The 15279-nt window shown below is 29.7% G+C and overlaps 1 protein-coding gene across 1 annotated transcript; it reads right to left on the bottom strand.

Moving 5' to 3' along the window:
• Nucleotides 1–6284: 6284 nt before the first annotated feature.
• Nucleotides 6285–8501, bottom strand: LOC142321847 (uncharacterized). Its single transcript, XM_075360304.1, has 3 exons — nucleotides 8401–8501; nucleotides 7473–7651; nucleotides 6285–6657 (listed from the first exon to the last, which is right to left on the bottom strand). Exons 2-3 carry the CDS (start codon nucleotides 7649–7651, stop codon nucleotides 6360–6362), a joined length of 477 nt encoding a protein of 158 aa, XP_075216419.1. The 5' UTR covers nucleotides 8401–8501; the 3' UTR covers nucleotides 6285–6359.
• Between the last annotated feature and the right edge of the window lie 6778 nt (nucleotides 8502–15279).

Below are 15279 nucleotides of genomic sequence, written 5' to 3'. Positions count from 1 at the left end.
CCCACCGGGTTGGTCTAGTGATGAACGCGTCTTCCCAAATCAGCTGATTTCAAAGTCGAGAGATCCAGCGTTCAAGTCCTAGTAAAGCCAGTTATTTTTACACGGATTTGAATACTAGATCGTGGATACCGGTGTTCTTTGGTGGTTGGGTTTCAATTAACCACACATCTCAGGAATGGTTGAACTGAGAATGTACAAGACTACACTACATTTACACTCATACATATCATCCTCTGAAGAATTATCTAAACGGTAGTTACCGGAGGCTAAACAGGAAAATGAAAGAAATAAAGGGGTGCACCAGTTAACCCATTGGTTTGGTCTAGTGGTGAACAGGTCTTCGAAAATAAGCTGATTTCAAAGTCGAGAATTCCAACGTTCAAATTCTAGTAAAGGCAGTTTCTTTTATACGGATTTGAATACTAGATCGTTGATACCAGTGTTCTTTGATTGTTGGGTTTCAATTAATCACACATCTCAGAAATGGTCGATCTGAGACTGTACAAGACTACACTTTACTTGCACTCATACATACCATCCTCATTCATTCTTTGAAGTAATACCTGACGGTGATTCCCGGAGGCTAAACAGAAAAAAAAGGTGGGTGCACCACTTAAGGGGTACTACTTAATAGTGCAGAACAAAGAGGCACCACTTTATGTAACTATCAAGATCTCTCTTGCTCAATAATGTCATTTTTTATATAATGTTAATGTAACAGAACCTCTGTCTATTAAAAATATGAAGTTGCTGTGGCACAAGTAGTTGCTTTTAAACAGATTTATATTTAGAAAACAGCAATTCCTCTTCAAATGAAATTTCAACAATTGCATTGTGACTCAAGTTCTTCTAAATGGTGCCATTTTATTTAAGTTAGTTCTCAGTTTATTTTAAGAATTAATTTGTGGAGGTAAAACAAATTATGTGATTCATTTATGGTTAAAAACAAGAAATTCTCACATAAGTTAGGATCTCACCTAATTAGCATCCAATTCTAATTATTTTATTCAACAGTTCCCATAATTCGATTCGAAACTGCTGGACCCTTAATTTATTTAAAAAAGTTAACTGTAGTAAATTTTTTTATTAACATTTAATTTGAAGTTAAAATGACTAATTTTAGTCAATTAGGTGCTTGCTATCTATGCCCTCCTCTATGAATCATGAGATCTTGCCGTTGGTGAGGGGGCTTGAGTGCCAGGGATACAGAGTAGCTGGACCGAAGGTGCAACCATATCGGAGAGGTATCTGTTTGAGAGCCAGACTAAGGAATGATTCCTGAAAGAGGGCAGCAGCTCTTTCAGTAAATGTTAGGGGCGTGAGTGACAATGACTTAAACGGCCGTATCAACATCACTCAGTTCTTTGAGTACTGCACAGCTGAAAGCAATGGAAAACTACAGCTGCTTTTTTTCCAAGAAAATGTTGCTCTCTGCATTTTCACATAGCAATAATGGAGTCGCCTTCCTTGGTAAAATATTCCGGAGGTAAAATAGTCCCCCGTTCGGATCTCCGGGTGGGGACTACTAAAGAAGGGGTCACCAGAAAATTAAAAAATAACATTCTACGAGTCGGAGCGTGGAATGTTAGAAGGAAGGAAATATAGTGGGTTAATTCGGGAAGCAATTTTAGGCCTCAAATTAATAGTAGAAGGAAGATTAAAGAAAAACAAACCAACATACTTGGCGTTTATAAACCTAGAAAAGGCTTTCGATAACGTAGACTGGAATAAAATGTTCAGCATTTTAAAAAAAATTAGGGTTCAAATACAGAGATAGAAGAACAATTGCTAACATGTACAGGAACCAAACAGCAACAATAACAATTGAAGAACATAAGAAAGAAGCCCTAATAAGAAAGGGAGTCCGACAAGGATGTTCCCTATATCCGTTAATTTTTAATATTTACATGGAACTAGCAGTTAATGATGCTAAAGAACAATTTAGATTCGGAGTAACAGTACAAGGTGAAAAGATAAAGATGCTACGATTTGCTGATGATATAGTAATTCTAGCCGAGAGTAAAAAGGATTTAGAAGAAACAATGAACGGCATAGATGAAGTCCTGCGCAAGAACTATCGCATGAAAATAAACAAGAACAAAACAAAAGTAATGAAATGTAGTAGAAATAACAAAGATGGACCACTGAATGTGAAAATAGGAAGAGAAAAGATTATGGAGGTAGAAGAATTTTGTTATTTGGGAAGTAAAATTACTAAAGATGGACGAAGCAGGAGCGATATAAAATGCCGAATAGCACAAGCTAAACGAGCCTTCAGCAAGAAATATAATTTGTTTATATCAAAAATTAATTTAAATGTCAGGAAAAGATTTCTTCAAGTGTATGTTTGGAGTGTCGCTTTATATGGAAGTGAAACTTGGACAATCGGAGTATCTGAGAAGAAAAGATTAGAAGCTTTTGAAATGTGGTGCTATAGGAGAATATTAAAAATCAGATGGGTGGATAAAGTGACAAATGAAGAGGTATTGCGGCAAATAGATGAAGAAAGAAGCATTTGGAAAAATATAGTTAAAAGAAGAGACAGACTTATAGGCCACATACTAAGGCATCCTGGAATAGTCGCTTTAATATTGGAAGGACAGGTAGAAGTGAAAAATTGTGTAGGCAGGCCACGTTTGGAGTATGTAAAACAAATTGTTGGGGATGTGGGATGTAGAGGGTATACTGAAATGAAACGACTAGCACTAGATAGGGAATCTTGGAGAGCTGCATCAAACCAGTCAAATGACTGAAGACAAAAAAAAAACTATCTATACCTTAGGTAGTATACCTTATTAAGATAGATTTTATTATATATTGTCATCACTGTCTGAACAGTGAAGAATGTAATATCTCATTCAGGATTAAATAATAAAATAGTAAGTTAGATTTTTTTTTAATATCTATAAAATTGATTTGCTTATTGCACAAAACAGATATTTTATAGCTCATATTGTCTACATTTAAATATGAAGTTTAAAGGTTATTTTACAATGAAGTAAAAAAAAAACTTTTATTTAGCATATTTCTTGATTTAAATAATTTATGGTAAGTTTAATTGTAATATAAAAGAAATTCCTAATAATAGAGGATATAAAATTTATATTTATCAAATAAAATGGATTTTTACATTTACTTAACTTTTCAAATAAATCTGCTGCGTACATCACATGAATTCCTTGTAAATATTGACCCTGTTTAAATTACGTTTACACATTTTTTTTTAAATGAAAAGTACATAAAATTTTATTTCTTTAAAAACGTCTGATATTCTTTTTTTTATTGTTATTTAAATATAATTATTTATTGTAATTTTTTTTTTTACAATCACATGTTAATAATTATTATTAAATCAATATATTTAAATTAGAAAGAAAGTTAAAAAAAAAGTAGATTGAGTTAGATTCTAACCAAGTGCCTCCGCTTGTAAGATCCAAATATTTCATTAATTATAATTTCATTTGTCTATAACTCTGGAACCAATGAAAATAAGTACCACTTATGATATATCGTTAAAAACTCTCAATGAGGGCTTATTACTGCAGTAAATATAAAATAAAAAATCAAAATATATCTGGATTTTACAATCAAAGAGGGAGGTGCTCAACTAGCTGTTACAACAGTCCTAAATCTAAAATTTCAACATCCTACATTTAATCCTTTTTGAGTTATGTACATATTTTCATACAGATATCACATCGAAACTAGTCAAAATGGATTCAAGGATTGCAAAAATCGATATTTTCGTTGAAATCTGAAAATCAACGTTTTTTTCTATCACAATACTTTCTTTACTTCAAACAAGGAAGTAATAAGAGAAATTATCTGTAACTTACCTATCTGTCAACTAGTAAAGTAACTATGAATATCATCATTCACAAGCTCTTTAACGTAGAAGTGCCCAGAGAACACAACGTTTTCATGTTAATGGAAATGGGAGTTCAAATTTTCTTGGGGAACTTTGAAAACAAACATGTTTGTTGGAAGTTATATGCTTTAAAAACATCTTGGATTAACATTATTAGTTTATTATCAACAACTTGATCATTTTTATTATTATAAACAATTATGAACTGCTGTTCATAAGTTAATGATGTTTCTTATCATTTTTGGACGATATTTACTAGAAAATCACCCGAACCAAGCCAAAATACTAAATATGATATTTATTTTATAAATTTTAAACTTAATTTTTTTTTTAATTGTTGCATATATTTTCTTATTCATTTAATGAGTAAAAAAAGTATGAATTTTACTTATTCTTTTAAATAGAAAACATTAGTTGTTTTATAAATTAAAAAAAAAAAATTATTAGAATGAAATGCAAAATATTATATACCCTTCTTTGGGGAACCATGTATTATATGTGCTATCTATATTGAAGTATATGACTTTACTGAGGCAATATGATAATCTGGACATTATTACAGTTCTACTGGGAAAAAGGGATTAAGTAGTTTCTAGTAAGAAAATAATATAAGTGAAATGAAAACATGTTTGTATATATCATCAAAATTTATTCATGAAATTATTTTTACTAATCGATACATTTGTACTTGACTTGTTTGTTGTTAATATTTAACAATTTAATAATATTAATATTATTGTTAATATTATATTATAATATAAAACTGTTTGGAGAAATAATTATTTCTTACTCGTTCGTTTCCCGTGGTAAAGTGAATTAAATTAATTATTGCCCGGTTTATAAATGTTTAATTTTATCTTTGGAAAAATAAAATTATGTAATTACTTAATTATATTAGATGACTGTATTATTTTACGTAAATCTCTATATTGAAATAACCAAATTCTAAGAAACAACCAACTGATGTGTGATGATCTCACATTTCATTTAAATCACACGTTGAGTACCCTACTTATCTACAAATGGATGAAAACTGTTTCTGAGAGTTTATCTTAGGCGTAAATTTGTTTTAGGTTAAAAATTAATTTACTAGGGATTTTAAAAGATAAATTTCAAAAATGTAATAAAATCCCATAGTTTAATAGAAAATATAGAATTAGAAACGTCTCTTTTTTATTTTTTTTTTTTGTAAAATGTGTTATTACGCTTTAATTCCATTGCCTGAGATATAACACGATTATACTAAGTGTTCGCATGGGCCTACTAAACTGCTTACGAAACATTAATAAAAAGTACTTTCAGTAATTTATCAACAAAAGAAATGTTTGTAAATTTTTACGGTTAATTAAAATTAACAATGAACAGTCCTAAGAAACGAATTAGAAAATAACTTATTCACAGTTACACATTCTATATTTTTACGTCAGGTGAATTTCTGTTTAATTTATATTTCTTTCCAATTGAAAAACGATTTTAAAAATTGAAGAAGGAGGGGGAATCGGTAAACATTTTCTTAGATTGAATGTTATTGCACATTATAAGCTTTTGTTAATGAGATTTTACATTTCTTGATAAAAATTAAGAATATTTAATTATTTCTGGAGACGGAAAATTATTACCGAATACCATTTACTCGATTAAGGTATCGATGGAAATCCAATCATTTGTAAATTTACATGAAAGTAAACGCGTGGCATACTAACTATAGTCAAAGAGGAAACTGACACAGATACTGACATTTTTTCAAATAGGTACATTTTATTCTCTTATTGTAGATCTTCAACCTCATTTCACGTGTTTATTTTTTATTAGTTAAAAAGCACATACTAATAATATTTTCATAAATAAATACTGGCATAATACTGTATTTATATTATATATATAAAGCTATAATATTTATTTACGACAATATAATTCTTATTTATAAAAGCACTCTTTCAATTCGTTTTTATGCCTAATTTTGATATTCATGCAAGTTTTATTTACGAAAATCTTCCAATGTATTTTCTTAACGTTTTGCGTAGAAATATTTTAATATTTATCTAGGGCTGAATTAGCAATTGACTGATCTCCCTTGCGGTTCTATACCACGAGGGAATTAGTATGTTTCTTATTTGACTGCCATTGGCCTTTTTTCTTATTCATTTAATAAGTAAAATAAGTATAAATTTTACTTATTCTTTTAAATAGAAAACATTAGTTGTTTTATAAATTAAAAAAAAAAAAATTATTAGAATGAAATGCAAAAAAATTATATACCCTTCTTTGGGGAACCATGTATTGTACGTGCTATCTATATTGAAGTATATGACTTTACTGTGGCAATATGATAATCTGGACGTTATTACAGTTCGACTGGGAAAAAGGGATTAAGTAGTTTCTAGTAAGAAAATAATATAAGTGAAATGAAAACATGTTTGTATATATCATCAAAATTTATTCATGAAATTATTTTTATTTATCGATACATTTTTACTTCACTTGTTTGTTGTTAATGTTTTGTAATAATTTGATGAACCGTTCTATTAAACTGGTTAACATTTCCGTAGATTGTTAAATTAAAATTGAGTCCATAACTGCTGTTTGACTTAAAACTGATGACGGTGTAGTTGTATCCAACTCCTCCTTCCTTCAAAGACGGATATCCATTTCTACCTTCGCCTAATAAATCGATGACCTTTAAATAACTAATTGTTAAATTGTTGTAACCGTATGCCGGATATTGGAAATCATAAGTAAAACTTTCATTCCCTTTTCCAGCTGCAGCAATTCCACTATGGTATAGTAATCTAGAAAACACAAGTTAAAAATATTTAATTCTAATATGGTTGTAATTCTATTATTGTTATTGTTCATAAACAGTAATTTTACACACACACACACACACACACACACACACACACACACACACACACACACACACACACACACACACACACACACACACACACACACACACACACACACACACACACACACACACACACACACACATATATACACACACACACACACACACACACACACACACACAGATTATATACATATTTATTTATGTTTGTAATTATCTATCTTTAAAATTATACAAGAAACTTAATACAACACGAAAAGTTAATTTTATGCGTCCCCATCAGTTAATATAATAAATAATGTTAGTTAAAATATTTATTTCTACAGAAACCAATAGTCTGATGCATAATAATATTTCCTGATGGATGATAATGAAATTGAAAAGCCTGAAAAATGCAATGCCTTATACGGAATGAATCCAGGAAAGTTCAAATGAAATGAAGGGACATTACAACTCCTCCATAGAGATTGAAGGAGTAGAAGTAACTGCTTAAAAAAACAATTAAAACAAACTTTTTAAATGTTAGTGGAATATTTCTGATGAATTACTTGTCTGTAATAAAAATTTTTGTTAGAAAAGTAAGTTATATACAATTTTTTTAAAATTGTTTTCAAATGTTTAATTATTAGTTTAACTGATGAGACGACTCATGCGTCTAAAACGCATTTCTAATTACATCTAAAAAGAATACTTAACTTTTAATTATATTATAGGATTTAAAAATATTTCTAAATTGATAACACCTGTACTTACACATCTCCTTCGGTTAGATTTCCGATAAAAAGATCATGTGTACCATTTATGCTTCCATTTCCTCTGAGTTGGTGATGGAATTTAGGATGAAATTTATATTCACTGAATGCCAAAGGAATCATTACCGCAAATCCGATTAAAAGTATTATGTTTGCTGTCATCGCTTTGGTGAAATCCATCTGAAATAAAAATTGCAATTACACATATCATATACAATACTTAAAGTGTATTAGATTTTTTTTTTTTTTTTTATGGTTATCTTTTCCATTTTATTTACACAGATATGTCCAACCGATTTTAAAACAGTTTTATTTATAATGAATTTAACAAAGTTAAACTAAACCAAAAATCAGTAAGAATTCAATCGGTTTGAGCTTCGGCTGCCATAAGAATGGAAGTCTTATGGCAGCCGAAAATAAATTTGCAGCCATATAACAGTAATTTTGTTTAAACATCAATATTATCATTTCAGTTATTTCTTAAACCTTTGTTTCTAATCAAGTAAAAGTCGCAATTATATTTTTACTTTCATCGAACAACTGGCTTCACAAATTTTATTTACAGCTAACGATTACAAAATATAATTTTTTTTTATTTATAATTTTAACTCATAGTTTATCCTTTTTTCCATTACTAATTAGAAATATCTTTAATGATCTGAACGTTTTTGTCTTTTATTGTCTCTATTGTCTTTTATCCTTTGCAAAATAATCCCATATCTAAAATTAAAAATAAAATATATATAATATTTTATTGTAAATTAAAACTATCATTCATTTTTGATTGCAAGAAAATAAAGATAATTCATCTTTTAGTTCATGAGCAACGAAATGTTCAATAAAAAAAATAAAATTATGATAATTACTTTTAATTCTTAACTTAGTAGAAATTTATAAGCTACTATCACATGAAAAACAATTTATCTTACCGTAATGTCTTTTTAAGATCTGGAAAACTGTTTGGAGAAATAATTATTTCTTACTCGTTCGTTTCCCGTGGTAAAGTGAATTAAATTAATTAGTGTCCGGTTTATAAATGTTTAATTTAATCTTTGGAAAAATAAAATTACGTACTTACTTAATTATATTAGATGAGTGTATTATTTTACGTAAATCTCTATATTGAAATAAACAAATTCTAAGAAACAACCAACTGATGTGTGATGATCTCACATTTCATTTAAATCACACGTTGAGTACCCTACTTATCTACAATTGGATGAAAACTGTTTCTGAGAGTTTATCTTAGGCGTAAATTTGTTTTAGGTTACACATTCTATATTTTTACGTCAGGTGAATTTCTGTTTAATTTATATTTCTTTCCAATTGAAAAACGATTTTAAAAATTGAAGAAGGAGGGGGAATCGGTAAACATTTTCTTAGATTGAATGTTATTGCATATTGTAACTTTTGTTAATGAGATTTTACATTTCTTGATAAAAATTAAGAATATTTAATTATTTCTGGAGACGCAAAATTATTAGCGAATACCATTTACTCGATTAAGGTATCGATGGAAATCCAATCATTTGTAAATTTACATGAAAGTAAACGCGTGGCATACTAACTATAGTCAAAGAGGAAACTGACACAGATACTGACATTTTTTCAAATAGGTACATTTTATTCTCTTATTGTAGATCTTCAACCTCATTTCACGTGTTTAATTTTGATTAGCTAAAAAGCACATACTAATAATATTTTCATAAATAAATACTGGCATAATACTGTATTTATAATATATATATAAAGCTATAATATTTATTTACGACAATATAATTCTTATTTATAAATAACTCTTTCAATTCGTTTTTATGCCTAATTTTGATATTCATGCAAGTTTTATTTACGAAAATCTTCCAATTAATTTTCTTAACGTTTTGCGTAGAAATATTTTAATATTTATCTAGGGCTGAATTAGCAGTTGACTGATCTCCCTTGCGGTTCTATACCACGAGGGAATTAGTATGTTTCTTATTTGACTGCCATTGGCCTTTTACTGTCTAGAACTAAGCAATAATAATGTGGTTCTCAAACTTTTTTTAAGTAGTATTCATGTGAATTACAGTTCAATAGCGTACCATTGAACTATCGAATATATAATGTGTCATTAGGATATTGATAGAATTGTACCGCAGAATGGTACAGCAATAAAATTTTCAATCTCTTTGACAATAATTATTTATATTACAAAAAAATTATCTTACAAGTTTTTATTTATAAAGTTTTTTAAAATAGTTTGTTACAGAAATCATTCATTTATTTCACAAAGAAATGTTACATTTTATATTTACTTACATTACTGATTATAATATTCTTGAATATTATATTCATATTATATGCACCGTCCTTGAAACAAGCAATGAAATGTCTGTTCGATTGAACCTAATTTTATGCGCAAATATGAGCCAAGATTCAATTAATTGAGAAACTGTTTTTACTCTCACCATAGCAGAGATTCCAATTTAACAAAGATGTGTGGTAGGAAATGCAGTTAAAAATGACAATATTTTTCTGAACAGTGATGGATTGGCTATTAATTTTTAAACATTAGCCAAAATTCATATAATTTAGTAAATTCTATTTTTTCAGGAATAAAAACTAGTATGAAAGGGTTGAATTCAGAATAGTCTTCTTTAAAATATTCTTCAAACATTTCAGCGCACATTAAGGAGTGGGGATTCACTTTATGCCTAGATTATCTTTCGTTTCAGTTTTATGTATTGTCACAAAATTTTCCAAATTTGGAAAGGCAGGCTTTCATTCAAAACACTATTATTCATCATTTGACATTTTTTTATAAATGCTTTTATTTTGTCAACTGAAAATCGATTTGTTTTTTACCTTGCAAACTTCAATCTAGGTCATTGAAGGGATTAAAATTATTTGTTTAGTAAGCTAGTGTTATGATCTACAGCTTTTATTTCAATCGATGGAGGTGCCGTTATCTATATTACAAAGAACAAATTGTTAATCGGACTCATTATTCAAAGAAAACATTCCTTTTAGTTCCTTCTCGATTTTTCTTTGTTAATTTTTCTATTTCTTTCTTCCTAATTGGAAAAGCCCCATTACCCTGGTACTCTAATCTGCTCCTGTTACAATACTACATATTTCTCAACTCCACTATTAAAAACTGAGAAACATTTTTACTATTATTTTTTTCTGAAAAAAAAATTACATTTCAACAGAATCTTATAAATGAATAAAACAGGAAAATATTTTACTTAATGTCGTTTTTACTAAACTCATTTTTTACTCCGGTTAAATGTAAATTTTCATAAACTCGACACTGTCTACAGCAAGTGGTAAATCGATGCTAATAATTTGACAAATTATATAAAAGTTTGACTTTTTATGAAAAAAATATTGTTAAGTATTAATAGACATTACGATTATTACGTTTATTACGATTATTATTATCATCACGATTAAGTATAATCAAATGTGGAATAAATTGTATGACATAAGTTATGTTTGTGAAGATTTTTAAATATTTGATTATATGTATCAAACGTTTCACAATCGGTGTTTCGTGTTAGTTTTTGCGAGTCGAATAGCTTGTATTTTTATTTTTTCTATAAAAATATAATTTGCTCAAATTAAGAAAGAACGAAATGCGTGTTGAAACGCTTTTGTACTATAATATATCAATAAATGTTTGAGAACCGTTGATCCACTGAACTAATAATAATCATCAGTAAATTCTAATAATTATGAATTATAATAATTATAATTCAAAATTTTTGAATTTTTTTTGTTTTAATGATTTTATTGTATTGCTGTGTCCGCTTACCAACTTGAGAAGAGAAGGACAACGTACCAAAATTTTTGAAGGGCTGTGTTAATAGATTACTCATTTTAAAACTCTTGGTTTTGTATTTTGTTTTAATTATTTTTGAAAAAACAGACACCTTATCAAGTGACGTCATTTCTTGGTAGCGATTACTGTAATTAAAAAAAAAAAATCTTTGTTGATTATTAATCTGAGTAACTGTGTACTTATATATATATGTTACGTTTTATCCTAAACAAGTACCTTGTGACAATTTTTAAGTGTATTAAATTACTGTATATTACGTCAACATATAAATTCGTAAATTTGCTGTTTTCGTTTTTATTTTACGATACAGACTATCATATATCACTTTCAAACTGTTTGCTAAAAATAACTCGGCCCAAAATCTCGGTCGAATTTGTTAACGGTCAAAATCAGATCATGAGGGTGGAAATGGGGTGGCTTTTTCGAAAAAAACAAAATTTCGCTATAACCTTCTTATTAAGTAAAATATCGAATTCGTTTAAAGTTCCTACTATTCCTCAGAGAAAGGCATAAAACCTCTCTAAGTAAAGTTTTTTGATATCACCAACCTTTGGTACAGGGGGGGGGGGGGGTGGTGGAAAATGGAGTTTTAAAGACTCCTCTAAACATTACCTAAAACTTTTGTCTGAAACTTTTTTTGATACGACCAACTCTTACGGCAAGGGATGACAAAAATGTTGCTGGACTTTTATGATGGGGCTTGTTGTATGCTAAACATGTAAAATTTTTTCACATGCAACCATTGTCGTATTGAGTAAATTTCAAGTGTTTCTTAACTTTAAGATTCAATTTTTGTTATCCTCTCCTTAGCACCGATGAAATCTACCTCCGCCTTCTGGCGTGCCGAAAGAGACTTTTTTGTTCGCTAGCAACGAAACCATCAATAAAAATTTAAAAACCTTTTTTATCGAAGTAGTTGCAGTTTTTTTTTTTATTGAAGCAAACAAGCGTTCATTCTTTGATAATACATTCAACATATTGTCACCGTGTTCGTGGTTCGACAAGGATACTGAGAGACTAACAAACGTAAAAATGTCTTATAAATACAATTAATTGCACTAAAAATATATAAAATAAAATAAATAACTGTAATAATAACAACAATAATAATAGATGTAATAATAATAATAATAAATATATATAACATACAAGATAGTAATTCAAATAAATAAAAAAAAATTGATTTTATGATAATTATATTATAAATAAGTATCATTAAATCATCTGATTGTGATCGTTACACATCATGATCAAGTACAATGAAATGCGATAAATTGTATAACTTACGTTTTTTGTGAAGATCTTTAGATATTTTATATATACCAGTAATGATAATACTTCATTAAACGATGTTTAAAATAATACTTTGTAATAAAAATATGAATTAAAAAAATTAAACAAATAATTAATTATTAAAATATATCTAAGATATGGTGATTAACTTTGATTTTCCCATAGCATATATAAATAAATGTGATTTATGTATAATATATATATTTTTTGTTAAACTTATTCCGCTCTAATTACGATAAATTATTTGTATCAAAGCGATACGAATAATTTAATTTGCTAACACCGCTGAAGTTACATTTGTTGACACCGCACAATCATTTGTGTTACTCATTGTTTTGCTGATCCCTTCAATAGGGAATTCAGGTACAATATAAGCTTAAATTTCACGATCGTTGGTACTGAGCTCTTCGGTCTATCTAGACTTTAATCATCCTAAGCAAAATTTTTTTTGTCTTCCCAAGTATAACACTCAAATAGAGGCACCGACCAAGAAGAAAGTCTGTGTGTGTATGCTTCTGCGTATATATATATTTACTGAAATTAATCTTTCTAAGATTCAGTAGATTAAATGTTATTTAAATCTTTACATTTAAAAATGTTAAGTTCGTTTTAGTACGCATCAAAAACTCAAAATGTTCTGCACCGATTGAGCTCAAATTTTAGCACGATATATAACCCACATCAAAGATTGTTTTTATCTATTTTTAGGATTCGAACTCGGAACCACCGGATTAAAGTCCGAGACTTTACCACTCGCGCCACGGAGGCTGGCAAACATATTCGTTAGGAGCCGAATAAAAACACGACTTACCAATATGGCGTTTTGTGTCAAACCAATTTTATACGGACTATAATTATTTTTAATACGCGAAATCCTTTGCAATGATTGAACATTAACTTAAACCACTTCAAAAATTATTCCTTTTGAACTAAGCCACATTTTGATATCATTGTTTTTCTATAACACGGCTGGAATTCTTTTCGTTTAATGATAAGAAGCGTACTATTTCTAAATATATACTATTTCTAAATATTTCAAATTCGTGTAATTTTTTACGAATCGCGTTTTTATCAAAATTTCACCTTTTACTCAATTGACCTGTGGGGTATTGTTTTCTTTGGAGACCGTAATTCATTAGTAGATTCATACTCGAGAATCACGTTGTACACTGAAGCAGCACAACTTCTACTTACGTTAGCAGTTTATTAATATCTGAAATCAACGCCGTTTGATTATTCTGTAATTTGTAAGCATTACTCTGCTCTTGTAAGCATTTAAAATGATGTGTTTTTTCGCACGACTTAAGGCTTTTTCCTTCGCAGCCCACAAATCCTTATATATAAAAATGTTAAGTTCGATTGTGTACGCTTCAAAAACTCAAAATGTTCTGCACCGATTGAGCTCAATTTTAGCACAATATATAACCCGCACAAAAGATATTTTTCGCATCAGTCACATACCCGCAACCGCGAAAACAGTTTTTTAACGGTCAGCTGTGTACCAGTGACTGCGTCATCTGCCGGAAGCGAGGGGAACAATCGCCATACTAGCTACCGACAACCGCAGTCACATGTAAAACAATATCTATTCCCAATTACTTTGTTTATTAACAAAAAAAAAACGTATCCACTTGCATCTGATTCAGATTATTATACAATCTGAATTAAATATTCACTTTAATCGAGGTACTTCTGTGAGATCGTGTCGTGATTGAGCTGCGCCTTTCACCAAATCGTAAGTAGAGGTTATGTTTTATATGAGAGAAGGTCAGAAAAAATATTAATTTTTTATAATTATTATTTAACTTTTTCATTTAACTAATATTTTACTTATTTATTTAAATTCATGTATTTAGTTAATATTATTAATTTTTAGCCACTTTTCAATACTGTCTGTCCTGTGTCTCATTGTTGTCGAGCTGCAGCTATGAGAACCATGAGAGATAGGTGAAAAAACGTTAAATAAATTTTTTTGGCCTTTTCAAAATGAAAGTTATTCGTTATTAAACTTTTTGTTCTTTCTGTAATGCTGTGAGAGCCATAAGAGGTTATAATCTTATCCCTTCCTTGTATTCCAGTGAAAGCCGAAATAATGCCTTGCAGAAAATCGAATTTGGGCCGCTGCACTCGCCACACAGAAGGATCAAGAAGACGGCTTTCGAATATGACTGAGGAAGAGCGGGCATCCGTACGAGAGAGGAACAGACTAAGCACCATCCAGATACGTAACGTGGCACCGGCAGAAAGACGAGCAGCCTGGTTTGAGGATGCACGATTGCGAGCACGTCAGTCGCGTTCTGCAGCAACAGATTTGGTTCGTTCTCAACGGAATGAACGCGACAGGGTGAGGATAGCTGAAACACGAACCCAAAGAACAGCTGATCTGAATCTGCAATACAATCGTCTTGCGTTCCGGAACAATCCAGCTGTTGATTATAGTTCAAGTCGGCATGTTGTCATTGGCCAGATGAGTCATGTCTGTACCTACTGCCAGGTCTGCCACCACCAGAGCCATTGAAAACTCTACTTGTTGGATCTATCGCTGAATCGAAGTATTTCCTATTGAACATCAGGAAATATAACTCTAGCTTCCAAATTACGTCATTTGGTGCGGAAATCATGACGACTCAATTCATGCCAACTTTAAAAATCAAAGGGCAAATATATCACAAAGCTGGCTCCCTGCTCCCGT

The sequence above is a fragment of the Lycorma delicatula genome, chromosome 3 (genome assembly GCF_047948215.1).
Source record: "Lycorma delicatula isolate Av1 chromosome 3, ASM4794821v1, whole genome shotgun sequence".
NCBI lineage: Eukaryota > Metazoa > Arthropoda > Insecta > Hemiptera > Fulgoridae > Lycorma > Lycorma delicatula.
The sequence above is the reverse complement of the archived record's forward strand: the minus strand, read 5'-3'. Positions and strand labels throughout refer to the sequence as shown.

Coding starts and splice junctions, on each gene's coding strand:
- LOC142321847 (XM_075360304.1), bottom strand. CDS start 7,651: ATGGATTTCACCAAAGCGATGACAGCAAACATAATACTTTTAATCGGA. Junction 6,658..7,472: donor AATCTAACCGAAGGAGATGT/GTAAGTACAGGT, acceptor TGTGTTTTCTAG/ATTACTATACCATAGTGGAA.